Source organism: Pimephales promelas, chromosome 6 (assembly GCF_988280905.1).
Source record: "Pimephales promelas chromosome 6, fPimPro1.hap1.1, whole genome shotgun sequence".
Taxonomy (NCBI): Eukaryota; Metazoa; Chordata; class Actinopteri; order Cypriniformes; family Leuciscidae; genus Pimephales; species Pimephales promelas.
Window position 1 is genome coordinate 42,302,420 of NC_142774.1, and position 18,762 is coordinate 42,321,181.

General features: G+C 42.8%; 2 protein-coding genes across 7 annotated transcripts; one reads left to right on the top strand and one right to left on the bottom strand.

Moving 5' to 3' along the window:
* Positions 1 to 982: 982 nt before the first annotated feature.
* On the bottom strand, positions 983 to 12,317 carry slc9d1 (solute carrier family 9 member D1). 2 transcript variants are annotated; one of them, XM_089132600.1, is made up of 14 exons: positions 12,178 to 12,317; positions 10,993 to 11,119; positions 8,123 to 8,520; positions 7,651 to 7,830; positions 6,913 to 7,107; positions 6,655 to 6,783; positions 6,492 to 6,584; positions 5,862 to 6,051; positions 3,450 to 3,567; positions 2,959 to 3,154; positions 2,657 to 2,807; positions 2,384 to 2,463; positions 2,160 to 2,309; positions 983 to 1,611 (listed from the first exon to the last, which is right to left on the bottom strand). In XM_089132600.1, exons 2-14 carry the CDS (start codon positions 10,997 to 10,999, stop codon positions 1,456 to 1,458), a joined length of 2,043 nt encoding a protein of 680 aa, XP_088988726.1. In that variant the 5' UTR covers positions 11,000 to 11,119; positions 12,178 to 12,317; the 3' UTR covers positions 983 to 1,455. The 2 variants fall into 2 exon arrangements, with proteins under 2 accessions (XP_088988726.1, XP_088988727.1); XM_089132601.1 differs by lacking the exon at positions 12,178 to 12,317 and adding an exon at positions 11,245 to 11,395.
* On the top strand, positions 12,235 to 18,172 carry dcun1d2b (DCN1, defective in cullin neddylation 1, domain containing 2b). Of its 5 annotated transcripts, none has more exons than XM_089132603.1 (7): positions 12,235 to 12,363; positions 14,386 to 14,578; positions 14,650 to 14,818; positions 16,234 to 16,364; positions 16,436 to 16,518; positions 16,877 to 16,973; positions 17,313 to 18,172. In XM_089132603.1, exons 1-7 carry the CDS (start codon positions 12,262 to 12,264, stop codon positions 17,390 to 17,392), a joined length of 855 nt encoding a protein of 284 aa, XP_088988729.1. In that variant the 5' UTR covers positions 12,235 to 12,261; the 3' UTR covers positions 17,393 to 18,172. The 5 variants fall into 5 exon arrangements, with proteins under 5 accessions (XP_088988729.1, XP_088988730.1, XP_088988731.1 ...); XM_089132604.1 differs by lacking the exon at positions 12,235 to 12,363 and adding an exon at positions 13,009 to 13,177; XM_089132605.1 differs by lacking the exon at positions 12,235 to 12,363 and adding an exon at positions 13,157 to 13,181.
* The last annotated feature ends 590 nt before the right edge of the window (positions 18,173 to 18,762 follow it).

The window sequence follows — 18,762 nt, forward strand, 5'->3', positions numbered from 1 at the left end:
CTGGTTAAGTCTCTATTTCTGTGGTCTGATATTATTCTACTGCCTTCACGTGCTATCGGAACTGTCGTCAATAGTTTCCGAGTTATTGGACATGAACGCTCTTCTCAAGCTCGTAATCACGACTTCAGAAGTGGGAAGTTTCCCGAGCACGTGAAGGTAGCATGATTAGGCATGTGGAAACATGTCTGTAACTCACACACACACACACAGAGATCCAGCATTATGGCATTTTCAAAATGCAGGTTGACATTTACACTGCTGGATGAAAGGCATTTATAACCAGTTTGACCATAATGTTGACTCGATGAGTGTAGGCCACGCCTGGCTTCGCCTTTCTGCAACACTGAACAAAAACAAATCATGCTTTGGTAAATCTAAATTATGAAAACAACCAAAAGAGTCAAAATTATGACCAAAACAATAATTAAGATTAATTATATAATGCAAGTCCTAAATATTAGGGGGAAAGTAGTAATTACGAACATTCTAAGTAATTAGAGATAAGGCAAAATTATGACATTAACATTTTTTTAATTATTACAAAGTAAAAATTATGACGATAAAATCTGATTATGACATACTAAGTCATAAATATAAGATGTCTGAACATTCTAAGTAAGTCCTTATGAAATGTAGAATAATTTTGAGATTAAAAAAACTGAAATTATGACATTAAAATTCAATTGTTCAATTCAATTAATATGTTCATAATGGTATTTCTCATTATTACTTACTCATACTTAATAATAATTTACTAGTAATCATTATTATTAGAGAAGTCATACATAATATGAGATTAAAAGGTGAAATGACAGTAAAAATGAGCGTCTTAAAATTTAATTATGACATACTAAGTCATTTAAGAGATAAAAAGTTGGAATTAATGACCCTAAAATTTAATTTAGACTTTTTATTTCATAATTATGATTGTGAACCCACTAAACGCCTGTGGTTAAGTCATTGCACACACCAGAAACACAAACACACTGAAGTGAAGATTTTAATGGCATGTTTTGCTCCTAGAGAATCAACAGTTCTGAGGAACGATTCATGATTCGGTTCATCTGTGAGAAACGTGAGGCCGCCACCGTGAGCAAGAGTTTAACACAAAACCGCTTCACATCGGATCGTTTCAAGGCACGCATTACACTAATAAATAACGTTTGGTCATACAGAACATATTATAGCAGACATAAATACATTAGAAAAGTTGTGTGTGAATATATTACAGGATCAGTTCACTTCAGAATTAAAATCTCCTGATAGTTTACTCTCCCACACGTCATCCAAGATGCTCACGAGGAGAAATTAAAGTTTTTGAAGAACACATTCCAGGGTTTCTCTATATAGTGACATCACTGGGGTGGGGTCCAACAGAGATTTTAATTCTGAAGTGAACTGATGCTTTAAAGCTGTACTTGATCATCTGCCCTTGTGTTTCTAAGTCAGTATGCATCAATATGATGCATTAGTTTGACGTGAGTGTCTCCGGAGAGTCTCAGGTGAGTGGTAAGTGTCGGGTCGCGGGATGCATTGGATCGTAGCGGCTCTCCACAACACCGGAGCCAGGAGGAGGCTGAGTGTGGTGACGCTGAGGACCAGCAGATACACCTGTGAGGAAGAGGAGGAGAGCAAGGTCTATTACTGTACAATCTGCACTCAGAATAACAGCGTCAGTCACGTCTCCTCCATCTATCCAGCGACACACACTCGCGTCTCCTCCATCTATACAGTGCTTTAACACTATAGAGTCTCACAGCAGCTTTACAGTGCTAACAGGAGATTACAGTAACAGAGAGCAGATCTAGAATAAAGTTAATGTCCGAATAAAGTTAGTTTTGATTGATTCACTTCTGTTGTAAAGATCAGCAATTATTAAATTAGCGGCCGCTAACACGACACCGCTCTACAGAACACAGAAACTTTAGTGTGCTCCAGCCGTTCATTCACACACACACACACACAGTGTTTGAGCTCGAGAACACACACTTTAAAACAGGTTTCAAGTGCAAGCGTTGAAAAACGTGATCATCTCCATGTAAACTTCAAAAACGCTAATCTGTGAAGCGCTGGCGGCGCACATGCACACCCTGTCCAGATTAGCCCCTTTCATGCTGGTTTAAACAGCAGGGCATTCTGGGAGTAGCGGACACACTGACCTCTCGAGAGATGATGCCGGCCCGGCGCGCGCGACTGCCCAGGACGAAGGAGAACTCGCTGACCTGAGCCAGTCCTGCCGACACCAGCCAGCGCATGTGCCGAGAGCCCGGCGGGAGCGCGGCCGACAGAACCAGAACCGCCATCAGGAACTGAGAGCAGAACCACAGCGAGACTCATGATCATGCTCAAGCTCAGGAAATCAGTGTCATGTGAACAAAAATACCTTCATGATGACCAGCGAGAAGGTCAGGACTAGCAGAATGGTGAGCTCGTACAGGACGAAGGTCGGGAACACGTGCAGCCCTGCGGACAACACACACACACACACACACACACACACATACGGCCGCCAGACACTTCCATCAGAATTTGGTTGTATTTGATTATGTATTTATAAACCTGCTTTCGATAGCAATATAGTCTGCTTATTTATGACTGGATTCTGAGATTTCCTGCTAATATCCCATAATTCTCAGCTCCAGGACCGGCCGCTCACCAATAGATGCGAAGAAGATGATGGCCAGGAAGTCTCTGATTGGTTCGGCGCAGCTCATGACCTCAGTGGTGACCATGTGACCTTGTGACGAGAGCAGCGCTCCTGCTAGGAAACATCCCAACTCCATCGACACGTCCATGAACTCGGTCACCTGGAACATACCGCAGATTATTACACGGCTCTGTGGTAAACTTGATTCTGATCCAGCCTGTTGTTATCTCAGAATAAACCCCTTCAGGCAGGTGTGTGTGTGTGTGTGTGAGTGAGAGAGAGGAGAGAGAGAGAGAGAGAGAGAGACTCACGGTCAGCATCAGGAACACAAAGGCACTGGTTCCCAGCACTAGGATCTCCTTGTTCCCTTTGCTCTCCGCATGCAGCTTCCTGTAGAACGGGCCAATCAGATGCGAGCGCAGGATCCAACACATCATCAGCACACCGGCCAGAGACACCAGAACCCGAGCCAGCAGAACCAGAACATGTAGAGCTCCCATCAGCACACTGGGACACACACACTTCAACTCATCAAGAGTCACGTTTATAATGTTGCAAAAGATTACATCTCAAATTAAAGCTGTTACGTTTATCATAGAATCCTGAAAAGAATATGGTTTCCACAAAAATATGAAGCAGCACAACGGTTTTCAACACTGATATGATGCGAGGTCTACAGTGTCCCAGCGAGGTCCGTGATTCACCTTCACCTGTCTATTATTGTTCATTACTGTTTTCTATTGTTTTTATTTTTTATTTGTTACTGCTGCATAATAAAAAATAAATAAATATAATTATTTACCTATCCGTGTCTCCAGTTCCTCCCTGAATGAATGTGGGCATGACGGCGATGAACAGGCCAAGCTGCACGTCCTGCATGACCAGCATTCCCAGTAAAACACTGCTGTAGTCCAGCTCACCTGTCAACCCACACACACACACCGTTGAGAGGTGGTGTTACAATAAATATAATCAAACGTGACTCCCAAGGTCCCACTGAGCACAGTGGACTCCATCATCTGTAAATGGAAGAAGCGTGGAACCACCAGGACTCTTCCTGGAGCGGAGCGATCAGAGGATAAGGGCCTCAGTCAGGGAGGAGACACAGAACCCCATGGGCACTCTGACAGAGCTCCAGCGTTTCTCTGTGGAGAGAGGAGAACCTTCCAGAAGAACAACCATCTCTGCAGAACTCCACTAGTCAGGACCGAGGGAAAGATTAGGGAACCGGGAGACTAGTCAGGGTTGAAGGAAATACGAGGAACTGGGAGACTAGTCAGGATAGAGGAAAAGAGAACCGGGAGACTAGTCAGGGTTGAGGGAAAGGGAACCGGGAGACTAGTCAGGGTTGAGGGAAAGATTAGGGAACTGGGAGACTAGTCAGGATCGAGGGAAAGGAAACCGGGAGACTAGTCAGGGTTGAAGGAAATATGAGGAACTGGGAGACTAGTCAGGGTTGAGGGAAAGGGAACCGGGAGACTAGTCAGGGTTGAAGGAAATATGAGGAACTGGGAGACTAGTCAGGATCGAGGATAAGGGAACCGGGAGACTAGTCAGGATCGAGGGAAAGATAAGGAACTGGGAGACTAGTCAGGATCGAGGGAAAGGAAACTGGGAGACTATTCAGGATTGAGGGAAATATGAGGAACTGGGAGACTAGTCAGGATCGAGGGAAAGATGAGGAACTGGGAGACTAGTCAGGATCGAGGGAAAGATGAGGAACTTGGAGACTAGTCAGGATCGAGGGAAAGATGAGGAACTGGGAGACTAGTCAGGCTTGAGGGAAAGATTAGGGAACTGGGAGACTAGTCAGGATCGAGGGAAAGGAAACCGGGAGACTAGTCAGGGTTGAAGGAAATATGAGGAACTGGGAGACTAGTCAGAATCGAGGGAAAGGAAACCGGGAGACTAGTCAGGGTTGAAGGAAATATGAGGAACTGGGAGACTAGTCAGGATCGAGGATAAGGGAACCGGGAGACTAGTCAGGATCGAGGGAAAGATAAGGAACTGGGAGACTAGTCAGGATCGAGGGAAAGGAAACTGGGAGACTATTCAGGATTGAGGGAAATATGAGGAACTGGGAGACTAGTCAGAATCGAGGGAAAGGAAACCGGGAGACTAGTCAGGGTTGAAGGAAATATGAGGAACTGGGAGACTAGTCAGGGTCGAGGGAAAGATGAGGAACCGGGAGACTAGTCAGGGTCGAGGGAAAGGGAACCGGGAGACTAGTCAGGATTGAGGGAAATATGAGGAACTGGGAGACTAGTCAGGGTTGAGGGAAAGGGAACCGGGAGACTAGTCAGGGTTGAGGGAAATATGAGGAACTGGGAGACTAGTCAGGGTCGAGGGAAAGGGAACCGGGAGACTAGTCAGGGTTGAGGGAAATATGAGGAACTGGGAGACTAGTCAGGGTTGAGGGAAATATGAGGAACTATGAGACTAGTCAGGGTCGAGGGAAAGGGAACCGGGAGACTAGTCAGGGTCGAGGGAAAGGGAACCGGGAGACTAGTCAGGGTCGAGGGAAAGGGAACCGGGAGACTAGTCAGGGTTGAGGGAAATTTTAGGAACCGGGAGACTAGTCAGGATTGAGGGAAATTTTAGGAGCCGGGAGACTAGTCAGGATTGAGGGAAATATGAGGAACTATGAGACTAGTCAGGATCAAAGGAAAGGGAACCGGGAGACTAGTCAGGATTGAGGGCAATATGAGGACACAATCCTGTCTCAGAGGTCTATAGACAATTCCTTGGACTTCATGGCTTGGTTTGTGCTCTGACATGCACAGTTAACTGAGGGGCCTTATAGTGTGTGCCTTTCCAAATCATGTTCCATCAACTAAATTTACCACAGGTGGACTCTACCACATTACCACATTGTGGAAATATCTCAAGGATGATCTGGTGCACCTGAGCTCAATTTTGAGTGTCATGGCAAAGGCTGTGAATGTGGAAAATGTGAAGCTCTGTGAATACTTTCCGGATTAAATGTATTGCACCAGACTGTAAAATATTTTTCTGCTTTAAAGTTAGGCATTTTAACATGGGGGTCTATGGGATTGACTCTCTTTTGCAGTCAGTCTCTAGTGGCCAGTCGATGAACTGCAGTTTAAATTACTTCAGTGTTGGATTCAAGAGAGAGACCGGCAGGTTGCAGCTTGATATATACACACACCAAAGCTGTGAGTGGATCAACACACACACACACACACACTCTCACCCTCCTTGGACTCGGCTCTGGATCCTCCGGCTAGGAAGCGAGACACTAGTGGAGTGCTGGATAGAGAAAGACAGCAGGAGATGAAGACGGTCTGTGAGGGCTGAAGGTGGAGCATCTTACCCCACAGCAGACCAGCGGACACCATCAGCAGACTGAGACCCCCAGAGCCCTGCAGCGAGATCCTCCACACCTGAACACATCAACAACATCAACATCAGAGAGATCCTCCACACCTAAACACATCAACAACATCATCTGTGTGCTTCACCATGAGGAGGAGCTCAGGATACCTGACGCTCAGGGAGTGTATCTAACCATCAGCCCATTAAAGACTCAATGAACAAACACACACTGTATCTGCAATTAGACCATATTTCACAGGAGATCAGAGCAAACGGACATTAACCAATAAAAACACATGAGCTGTCTATCCATCCATCCATCCATCCATCTATCTATCTATCTGTTTGTACATAAGGAGGGTCCCTATTAAAGTGGGGAACAGACTCTAGTGACTGACTGGAGATCTCATTTCAGGACTTCATTACCCTGAGACTCTTTACACTCCTCCACCCTTCAGCTTCAACACATTCTTCCCTCAAACACACGAGGGTAAACACCTGCTTTTACCTTGTGGAGGCGTTCGGGTGAAAACTCCAGCCCGACCACGAAGAGAGTGAAGAACACGCCGAGCTCTCCCAACGTCTCCACCTGAACTATAGACTGCAGGAGACACAGCATTACACACACGTCTAGATGTGCACACATGTGTGTGAAGACGCTCAGCGCTCACTTTAATGCTGTTGAGTCCCGATGGGCCGAGCAGAACCCCACAGATGATGTAACCGAACATGGGCGGCAGACCCATCAGCGCACACAACCATCCACACGGCAGAGACAACATCACCACCAACACCAGATCCTGCAGAACACACACACACACACACTTTAAGGGATAAAAGATTGACTACAGGGAGACTTTAACTGCATAACTGAAGGTTTTGTTGATCATTTCCCATCTGTGTGGAATAACACAACAATCCGAGGTCACCTTGATGAAGTGGTGGTCTGCGCGGGACATGGTGGAGTCCCGTGGTTTGGTCAGCACATACTGGTTATTCTGGGAGTCGATCAGCATGCCGAGCCCCAGATTGCCTTCCTCCACACGCATGGACGCGTTCTTCCTCTTCCCGTCCTCCTCGTCCTCCTCCACCCTCAGGACGGCCTCCACGTTCACCCCCTTCATCTGGACAGACATTTGAAAATCTGAGGTACTCCGTGTGCAAGTGCTGTAATCGGACACTTCTACCGACACAGAAAACGTGAAAAGTGAAACCCAGTAACTTTGTTCTGGAGAGCCTTTCTCTGAGAGCTTGTCAAAAAATAAGCCGATCAGATTTCGCTCTGCACTCGCTGCTGGTTACTCCTGATTCTGGATCAGTGAGATCGGACTGTGTTGTTATTGCCGGAAGCTCAAGTGAAGGCCCCACCCTCTTCTAAATGGAGGCGGGGCTAAAACTCATTTGCATTTAAAGGGACACACAAAAATGGTGTGTTTTTGCACACATCCAAAAAAGGGGAAAATTTGAAGAGCTGTAATAAATGATCTGGTATTTTGAGCTGATATTTCACACACACATTCTGGGGACACCATAGATTTATATTACATCTGGTGAAAAGGGGGGTATTATGTCACCTTTAATACTCATCCCCATACATGTGTGTGTGAGCCTGTGTTCTGCTGCATCATGTGACTCTCTTTCCGCGTCTGTGTTTGCACTCTGCACACCTGTTTGTTGTTGTCGAAGGCGTGCTCCTCGATGTCCTCCTCCAGCCGGTCCGCAGCTTTCCTCACGTCCTCCAGGATCTCCTCCAGCATGGACAGGGTTTTGTTTCGGTCTTGTGCCATTTTCAGCGCCTCCTGCTGGTGTTTCTCCGCTGCCACCAGCTCCATGTACTCCTGCTCCTCCTGCAAACACACACAGGCAAAGAGTACCTGAGACCCACGCTTGAGTAAAAGTGCAGATACCTTACAGCGAAAATGACTCCATTACAAGTTAAAAATCACCAATTTCAATACGACTTCAGGCTGTTTATTAATATAACTCGATTGTACGATTGTATTCGTCTGAAAGAAGAAAGTATTAAACACCTAGGATGACTTGAGGGAGAGTAAATCATGGGCTAATTTTCTTTTTTAAGTGAACTACTCCTTTAAATGAGGAATATTGTGACGTGGAAGAAACTCAAGTGTGTCTGACCTTGATGGCGGCTTCTCTGAGCGCCTGGAGCCGCTGCCGGCTGCTGTCCCTCATGTTGACGATGTCTCGGAGGTTCCCCGTGAGCACCCGCTGGAGGCCCTCCACGGCCTGGAAGAGGGAGCGTTCGCTCTCGTTGAGCTCGCGCTGGAACACCTCGAGCGTGTGGATGCGGAACAGCTTCTCGTTCGGCGCCAGCGACCCGTCCCGCTCCAGAACCAGCGCCGCAGAGCCCAGTTTACGCACGGCCGCGTGCTTGTGTCTGAGGAGCGTGGAGAGCCGCCGGCAGTTCTCCGTCACCCACGGGTGTCCGTACACCTGCGCTCGGTGGCCATGCTGAGCCTGCAGCGCCACCACCAGGCCGAAGCACAGCATTGCACACACGCCTCGCATCCGGCACGCTGGAATCACATCATCGCAGGGTTATTACAGTCACCGTGAAATCAAAACTGAAAAAAAAAATGCATCTATAGAACCACTTTTATGATGGATAGATGCACTTTTATGATGGACAGACGCACTTTTATGATGGATAGATGCACTTTTATGATGGACAGACGCACTTTTATGATGGATAGAATCACTTTTATGATGGACAGACGCACTTTTATGATGGACAGACGCACTTTTATGATGGACAGACGCACTTTTATGATGATAGATGCACTTTTATGATGGATAGATGCACTTTAATGATGGATAGATGCACTTTTATGATGATAGATGTACTTTTATGATGGATAGATGCACTTTTATGATGGACAGATGCACTTTTATGATGGATAGAATCACTTTTATGATGGACAGATGCACTTTTATGATGATAGATGTACTTTTATGATGGATAAATGCACTTTTATGATGGACAGATGCACTTTTATGATGGATAGAATCACTTTTATGATGGACAGACGCACTTTTATGATGGACAGACGCACTTTTATGATGGACAGATGCACTTTTATGATGGACAGACGCACTTTTATGATGGACAGATGCACTTTTATGATGGATAGATGCACTTTTATGATGGACAGACGCACTTTTATGATGGACAGATGCACTTTTATGATGGACAGACGCACTTTTATGATGGACAGACGCACTTTTATGATGATAGATGCACTTTTATGATGGATAGATGCACTTTTATGATGGATAGATGCACTTTTATGATGATAGATGTACTTTTATGATGGATAGATGCACTTTTATGATGGACAGATGCACTTTTATGATGGATAGAATCACTTTTATGATGGACAGATGCACTTTTATGATGGACAGATGCACTTTTATGATGGACAGACGCACTTTTATGATGGACAGATGCACTTTTATGATGGATAGATGCACTTTTATGATGGACAGACGCACTTTTATGATGGACAGATGCACTTTTATGATGGACAGACGCACTTTTATGATGGATAGAATCACTTTTATGATGGACAGACGCACTTTTATGATGGACAGACGCACTTTTATGATGGATAGAATCACTTTTATGATGGACAGATGCACTTTTATGATGGACAGACGCACTTTTATGATGGACAGATGCACTTTTATGATGGACAGACGCACTTTTATGATGGACAGACGCACTTTTATGATGGACAGATGCACTTTTATGATGGACAGACGCACTTTTATGATGGACAGATGCACTTTTATGATGGATAGAATCACTTTTATGATGGACAGATGCATTTTTATGATGGATAGATGCACTTTTATGATGATAGATGCACTTTTATGATGGATAGATGCACTTTTATGATGGATAGATGCACTTTTATGATGATAGATGTACTTTTATGATGGATAAATGCACTTTTATGATGGACAGATGCACTTTTATGATGGATAGAATCACTTTTATGATGGACAGATGCACTTTTATGATGGACAGACGCACTTTTATGATGGACAGATGCACTTTTATGATGGATAGATGCACTTTTATGATGGACAGACGCACTTTTATGATGGACAGATGCACTTTTATGATGGACAGATGCACTTTTATGATGGATAGATGCACTTTTATGATGGACAGACGCACTTTTATGATGGACAGATGCACTTTTATGATGGATAAATGCACTTTTATGATGGATAGAATCACTTTTATGATGGACAGATGCACTTTTATGATGGACAGATGCACTTTTATGGACTTCAAAAAATATACATCCATTCACTGCCATTATAGAGCTTGGAAGAGCCAGGAGACTTTTTATATAACTCTGATTGTGTTCGTCTTAAAGAAGAATGTCATACACACCTAGGATGACTTTAGGGTGAGTAAATCATGGGCTAATTTCCGTCTTTGGGTGAACTATCCCTTTAAGTAATATCTAAACCATACAACACATATAAACCAGCATCTATTCACTCACACATACCAACCCACTGGATAATTTCCACAACATCCACCAATAACACATACACACAAATGTAAGAAATAATAACCATAAAAAAAGAAAAAGGAAAAAAAATGTAGAAATTCAATCATTGTTCAAAGTAATTAAGTGTTCTTATTTGTTTTATATGAATATTGCAGTGTTTATTCTAAACGATTTATCGGTGCACATCATTGTGTTAATTGACGATAATTATCCCTTACTGAATAAAATCCCTTTATAAACTCAAGTAAACTTGTGAGGAAATAAAGTTGGACAAACAACGTCTGGTTCAACTGAGGTGGAACTATAACTGTTTTATCCGATCAGAAGTCCTGCACATAAACTACAATAGAAACACATTTACTGTAAATCCCTCAATAAACTCACAGTAAGACAGTAAATAAAGAGTAAATGTGTTAAACATGACTGAAGATTCTTTAGAAATAAAACTCAAGTACTCACCTGACATGAACACTAAAGAGTTGTGAAGGTGTGTCACTAACTAGACAAACAACCCTGAAGTGTGTTTACCGGCCCAGCACACCTACATCCTGCAGAGTTACGGCTCATTTTCCTCAGCGTTTCATCCCTGAATCAGTGTGGAATCAGACAAACACAAAGTTCACATCAGCAGAGAATATTATTGACATGTCAATAAAGGAATGTCGCACAACAGGGTGGATTTCACAATGACACTCACACAATGACACGCACCTATTTTGATGTACAAGTTTTCTGTTGGGAAATGAATGAGAGGCTTACTTAAAATATGAACTTTATTATAATCTTTCAAGTCTATAGAAACAGAAGCACATAATTTAAAGACCGTGCGATTAATGTATCAGCGTCCACATTAGTTACTGTGTATGGTCCACACTTTGTCGCCTGTCGCTTTAAATGGTCGAGCTCTTTAGGCTGTTAACAGTGGAATATGCAGGAGTGGGAGGAGCTTCCGCCAAAAATAATAAATAAATCAAAAAGAGTATGATGTAATGGTTGGGTTTGTTTCCTAAAACGTATCGTATCGTTCAGATACTTTTATAGTCTTTCTTAAAATATTTAATTAGTTTTTATTTTTAGATTTTCCATTTTAACTTTAGTAATTTGTTTTAGTTAAAAAAATATATTTTTTTTTAATTCATTTAATCAATAAATTGTTTGGATTTTTAAATTTCAGTTATTTTAGTACATCAAAGCGGGGAATAATTGCCTTGGCAACTAACTGAAATAAAATACGTTTAAGTTTTATTTTATTTTAGCACCAGGTTTTGTTTTGTTTTTTTCAGGTCACTGACGTTTTTTATTATGGTTTTAGTTTAGCAAACTATGATAATAATAATAATAATAATAATAACACGGGTAATTCCAGACACACCGCGATAATGACGTTGCTGATGTTTAAAAATCAATTAACTAAATAACTGATCAATGTCAACTGACTGAGCGTGGCTATAAATCACTGTATAATATTCAGCATTATGCGGGTGATTTGATCTGTCCATCAAACGCGATAATGTTAAAATTATTATTTATTCAGCCTCAGGTAACCTTGAAGGTTGTCAGTCATCCGCGTCAATATTTTCTGCATGCCATTCTGCAAGATAACATAGCAGCGCTAATAAACAGAAAGAGAGAAGTAACTCATACCTGGTGTCTGTGATGCAGTTTAGTTCAAGAACGGCAAGAACTCGGCAGTAAACGGAGGAAACAATCGCGCTCTTGTGACGCCACATGCTGCGCGCGCACCTCACCGGACAGCAGCGGCGCGCAGCTCGCGCACGGACACCCGGTGACGGAACGGTGAAATCCGCGCTCGCTCGGTTCCCGGAGCAGGTAAACGACTTACCGAAGAGAGAGAGAGTAGAGCAGCTCACACCAGACTACACCTCACTGAGAGTTCGCTGAAGATTGACGGACATTAAGCGCTTTTGTGTGCTGTCAGTTCCGTCGAGATTTGTTTTTCAGCGGTGTTTCATGATAGTAGCGCTGAAAACAGAACTGAATCACAACAGCGCGTGGAATTCTGGGGGATGTAGTTTTCCTTCCGCACCGCGCATAACAAAAATAAGACATAAATAAGAGATAAAGTTAAAACTATTACATTCTACATTATGACATGCTATGCCATAATTAAGATACAAATTGGAACTATGAAGTCAAAAATAATTTTATTGTCATTTCGACTTTTAGTGACATGTCATCATTTTGTCTTTTGTATGTCATCATTTCGACTTTTTATATCATAATTGTTACCTGGTAAGTTATAAATGATTTACAAAAGCACGATTTTCCCCTAGCTATATGGCAGAAATTTCTTTCCATAGAAATCCAGCTAATGACTAATGAGTAGAATTATCTGAGTCAGCCACTGTATATGACACACAAAAAACTAGAAAACTTACAGGTTTAGCTGCTTTTGCCACATACTATTTTCAAACTCTTGTACAAATAACCCATAATTAATAACTTCTAAATGCTTGCTAACATCAATGCTTTGTTTTTGCAAGGGTAGACATTCTGCAAAGTAGTTCAGATAGCTTGTGTTTTCAAGAGCAGCACAGGTGTAAAAACTACATTTCCCAGAGTTCCCCGAGCGCCAGCTGGTTTCCGCGCATGCGCACAGGCAGCTCGGCTGGAGATGAGGATGGTAGGTGAGCGCGCAGGGGGCAGTGTTTGTGTTTATCTGTAATGTTTGACGCCCGTTCTGCGCTTATTCTCACGCTGTTCCCGCGCGTCAGTTTATGAGGGAAACGGACGGAGGGTGTTTTGCGAGATCCGAATCAAAGCGGGTCACCGGAACTGATCGCCCTTCTGCTCGCGGTTCCGACATTCGTAGATCTCTTCATAAACTCAATCCTACACATATCATGGTAATGCACTGTTAATATCACGATTATTAATGTGGTAAAAAATATTATAGTAGCACTGTACCATGGTAACACCACTGATTTATGATAAAGCCAAGATTAACGTTTAGTTCAGGAGATTCGTACATACTTATGTTTAATTATTACTTAGTAATGTTACTTATGTTTAATTAGCAATTGTAAGTCGCTTTGGATAAAAGCGTCTGCTAAAATGAGTTTAAACGATCATAATTCCAAGTGATGTCAGTTACCCTTTATACTCAGCCACAAAATAAGTTAAATAATAGATAAAATTAAAAAGACGGTAATTCCGACTTTTTATCTCACTATTCCTACTTATTTCAAGCAATTATAAGAAAAAGTCTAACTTATCTCTGTGGGCGAAATCGTGTACTTAACGTTAATACGTTTTTGAACTTCACGACCGTTAAAAAGCATGTTTCTTTAAATTCAGTATTAAAATATATAATACCGAATAAGGAACATGTGGGAATGCATTGACAGAAGAAGGGAAAATCCCAATTTACATAATTGTTAGGGATGTTTTCAAAGATGAATATGGGTAATGCTAATTAATTTACTGTCACGTGACCTACCAGCGTCAGTTGCTTCGCTACAGTGTCATTCAAATCCTCTCCCGTAAAAAATAAATAAAATAATAATAATAATAAAAATAAATTTAAAAAAAATATCCTCTCGCGTGGCGTCATGGGATATGAATTATTTTATCCTAGTAATTGGTATTCTGGCATAAATGTATTTTGTATGGCTTGTGAAGTTGTCGAGTCGTACTGAAATTCCACATACTGGTGATGGACTTGTTGGTCTAGCCCTGTTTACTGTAACTAATGCTGCTGCAGGCCTCCTCCTCTTCAGCTCTGTACTGATAAACGTTGTCGAAATGACTCCAGTTCGCATGGATACGCAGAAGCGATGAATAATTCTGTATTATGAGTTTTCAAGGCTAACGGTGTTGTTGCTCTTCCAGCATAAGCTGAAGTCGACCCAGAAGGAGAAGATCCGCCAGGTCATGTCCTTCACCCGGGCCGCGGAGAGAACCGCTCTGTTCTGCCTGACCCACAATGACTGGAGACGGGACACGACCGCGAGCAACCACATCCAGAACCACCGGGAGCCCATGGACCGCAAGAAGCTGGACCAGCTTTACAACCGCTATAAAGGTGAGCCGCCGTGTGTGTGTGTGTGTGTGTGTGTTTCTTCATTTGTGCTGCTGGTCTGCTTCTGTGTGCAGATCCTCACGACGAGAACAAGATCGGACTCGAGGGAATCCAGCAGTTCTGCGACGACCTGGTTCTGGATCCCGCTAGCGTCGGTGTGCTAATCGTAGCGTGGAAGTTCAGAGCGGCGACGCAGTGCGAGTTCAGTCGCGAAGAGTTCCTGGACGGCATGTCGGATCTGGGGTGAGACGCTCAGCTTTATCCGTACACAAACAAGCACTGCATCTTTCTCTCGCAATTCTGGCTTTATGTCGTTTCAAAGGTGCTTGAGTTTGGCTTTTTGAAATCCTAGAATAAAAACATTTATTAAAAGGTGAATTATTGCAAGACAAAATATGAGATCAGCGTTTAATTTTTCCAATAAAACACAAATATAATCTTTTCACGCAAAATTAAAGGGGTGGTATAATCCCATTTTCACAAGATGTTAAATACCCCACAGATATTGTTATATATCATGTTAAAATTGTCATTTTTTGAGGATGAGCAAAAACACACCGTTTTGTGTGTCCCTTTAAATGCAAATGAGCTGCTCCTGGCACAGGGGGCGGAGCTTAAAGAGCTTGAAAATTTCAAAAACTTTTAGCCTTTTATGTTCAAACCGGCCCAGAAAGTTAGTAAAGACATCGTTAAAATAGTCCGAGTGACTCAACCTTATGTTTATCCCGCGACGAGAATACTTTCTGTGCGCAAAAACACACAAAAATAACGACTTTATTCATCTCTTTATGTTCTTCTGTGTGGCCTGAGTGAGTTCGCGTAGTGAAACAGCGCTTCTGTGTTATACGAACGCAGGCTCACTATTGGTGGTGATGCTGGCCAATAGTGAGTAGGGTTGGGTATCGTTTGAATTTGAACGATTCTGATTCCGATTGCGATTCCTTTTTTTGATTCCGGTTCCTAACGATTCTCGATTCCGATTCTTTTAAGAAAAAAGTTTAGCTAACCTTGCTAACCAACGGCCTTTCTGAAGGAAATACTCCTTCTGTAAAAATACTCCTTTTGTCACAAATTTTGCATTTTGCCGAGATTTCGTTATTTTTAGAAAAGTGAAGCCACACTTTGGATCGCCGACGTAAGCTACTCATGTTCGACTCGCGCGGTTATGCCAACACTTCCGGTAGACGCTTCTTCGTTGGTGTTGTTCAGCGGTTTCTTCTTCCGCTCGGCGGACTGTGAATATCGAAACTAGGAATCGAAATTTTAACTTTTGAACGATTCCGGGAAAAACGAAAAGTTAGTCTCGGTTCCAATCGATACTCGATTCTCGATACCCAACCCTAATAGTGAGTCTACGATCTTTTTTTTACGCACAGAAAGTATTCTCGTCGCTTGATAAACTTAAGGTTGAGCCACTGACTATGTTAACGATGTCTTTAATAACTTTCTGGGCCACAGAAGCCTATGGAGGAGTGATCCAGCTCTCAGATTTAATCAGAAACATCTTAATTAGTGTTCTGAAGATGAACGAACAGCACGAGGGCGAGTGTACATTACTGGTGAACGAACCCTTTAACGTGCCTGGCCGCCCTGGAGAGTGTGTTTGACCCTTCGAGGGGAGCGTGCAGATGCTGACTCTGAAGTGCTCGTTTGTGTAGATGTGACAGTCCCGAGAAGCTGAGGAGTCTTCTGCCCAGACTAGAGCAGGAGCTGAAGGATTCTGGGAAGTTCAGGGACTTCTATCAGTTCACGTTCACCTTCGCCAAGAGCCCGGGTCAGAAGGCTTTAGGTGAGCGGCCGGCCTAGTGAACGTCTGTGTGTGATGACCCGTGCGGTGACCCATGATCCTCTCTGTCTCAGATCTGGAGATGGCGCTGGCCTACTGGAACCTCGTTCTCTCCGGACGCTTCAAGTTCCTCCAGCTCTGGAACACGTTCCTCCTGGTGCGTCACATGACTATAATCCAGATATCAACTTATGTAATTAAACATAACGGACCTCCACTGCAGACTGAACCACACCAGCCCCGTCAGTCAGAGCGGCGACCGTCAGTTACATAATATATCTGTGTGTGTGTGTGTGTGTACTTATATTGCATGTATATATTTTTATATATAATGTTTTTCTAAAATGCATGTATAATATAATAATTACACACAGCACACACACATTTATTATGTAAATACACACTTGTATTCTGGATGTGATGATCGCGGGGAGGGTGTGTGTGTCAGTGGTGCTGTGTGTGTGTGTTGATGAGGTTGTGTGTGTGTGTGTGTGTGTGTGTGTGTGTGTGTACAGGAGCATCATAAGAAGCCGATCTCTAAAGACACGTGGAATCTGCTGCTGGACTTCGGGAACGTGATCGCCGACGACATGTCCAACTACGACGAGGAGGGTGAGCCGAGACCCAACACACACACACACACACAGCTTCTGCCGTTTTCATGCTTGAGTTTTTAAGCAGCGATTGGATGATGAAATGTCTCTATATTTTATATACTTGTTATATTAATAAGCACTGATGAACTGCTCACAGTTATAGGAACATCACGTTTATTTATATTTACCCTTTTCAGAAGTTGGAAGATAATAAAGATCTTGTTTGATAGGTGAGATCTTAAAGTCCTGGAATTACACTGACAGTGTGTGTGTGTACCCTGTTATTGAGCCGTATGTGTGTGTGTGTGTGTTCGGTGTGCGACTGCTGACCTAATGCGGAGTGTGTTGGTTTCAGGAGCGTGGCCGGTGCTCATCGATGACTTCGTGGAGTTTGCGCGGCCGATCGTGACGTCACAGGGTCACCTGACTCTATAATGAGCGCTTCAGGGGGGCGGAGCCTCTCACACGGACTCTTTGACCACAAACGGATTTACATATATATATCTTTAACGCAGAGAGAGCTGTCACACTGCACCTGGACCCTGTCCGCACTCCGACACCAGTGTGGCAACTGCACATCCCATGATGCACCACACATAGGGGCGTGGCTACACCACAGAATACTAAAATAGCTCACCGTGGAATATGTTAGTTTTTTATCTCACAATCACATTCATGTCGTGCAATCCAGGCTTTTTTTTATTGTGAGTTTATTTTGTGCAAATCGGACGTTTTTTTCCACAATTGCGAGTTTATTGCCGATGGGACTTCCTCTGGGTTCGCGAAGTTTTTCGCTGTAATTCAGACTTTTTCTTACAATTGCGAAAACGAAGTAAAAAGCGGTCAGAATTGTGAGACGTTTAATGATGTTGTTTTATGCGGAGTGTGAGCGTCCATACCTGGAGTTTAGTCACGTGACGTGTGTGTTTGGAGATCATTGGAGCGCTGTGACCTTCTGACCCCAGAGTCTCAGAGAGTGACGTGACGGGCGCCGAGGAATCACACGGACCAACACCGATGAGATCCTGTTCCTGTTTACAAGCGTCTGTGATATTAAATCAGCACACACACACACACACACACACACCTCAGTGTTCGTCTGGACCAGTCCCTCAGTTCTCTCTGTGTGTGTGTGTGTGTGTGTGTGTGTGTGTCATTCAGTTCATCTCATCACACACTGTTTCTCTGCATGTAAATAAAGATTATTTAACAAAACTCGTCACATTATCTTTAATTTTATATTCATGCTTTGGCTCAAATCTGGTGAATCTCCAATTACTCTTCATCATCATCATCAACGCACAATAACCTTCAGGCTGAACGTTTCTGAAAGAATTATTACAGAAATACATTCAGAAATCACTCAATATGAGGATCTGATGCTCAAAAAACAAAAACCGTGCGTTCGCTGCTTCATATTTTTAGGGGAAGATTTTTTAATTTTAGAATTATTTGATGAATAGACGGTTTGAAGTTTGAAATAGAATCTTTTGTAACATAAATGTAATTTTTTTTATCTATTTAATGCGTTTTTTTTTTCAAACTTGAACGGCAGTGTATCACACATTCCCCAAAAATCAGAAGGAGCAAAACTGTTCAACTCTGATAATAATCATAACTGTGTTGATCATCAGATCCTCATATTAGAGTGATTTCTGAAGGGTCATGTGACACTGAAGACTGGAGTAATGATGATAAATTCAGCTTTGATCACAGGATATAAATTACACTTTACTGTATATTCACATTAAAAACAGATGATTTACATTATAATAATATTTCACTATTTTTACTGTGTTTTTAAT

Coding starts and splice junctions, on each gene's coding strand:
- dcun1d2b (XM_039647006.2), top strand. CDS start 13,272: ATGAGGGAAACGGACGGAGGGTGTTTTGCGAGATCCGAATCAAAGCGG. Junction 14,579..14,649: donor GCTTTACAACCGCTATAAAG/GTGAGCCGCCGT, acceptor TTCTGTGTGCAG/ATCCTCACGACGAGAACAAG. Junction 16,365..16,435: donor CCCGGGTCAGAAGGCTTTAG/GTGAGCGGCCGG, acceptor TCTCTGTCTCAG/ATCTGGAGATGGCGCTGGCC.
- slc9d1 (XM_089132600.1), bottom strand. Junction 6,784..6,912: donor CAGACCACCACTTCATCAAG/GTGACCTCGGAT, acceptor TGTGTTCTGCAG/GATCTGGTGTTGGTGGTGAT. Junction 3,155..3,449: donor GGAACTGGAGACACGGATAG/GTAAATAATTAT, acceptor TGTGTGTCCCAG/TGTGCTGATGGGAGCTCTAC.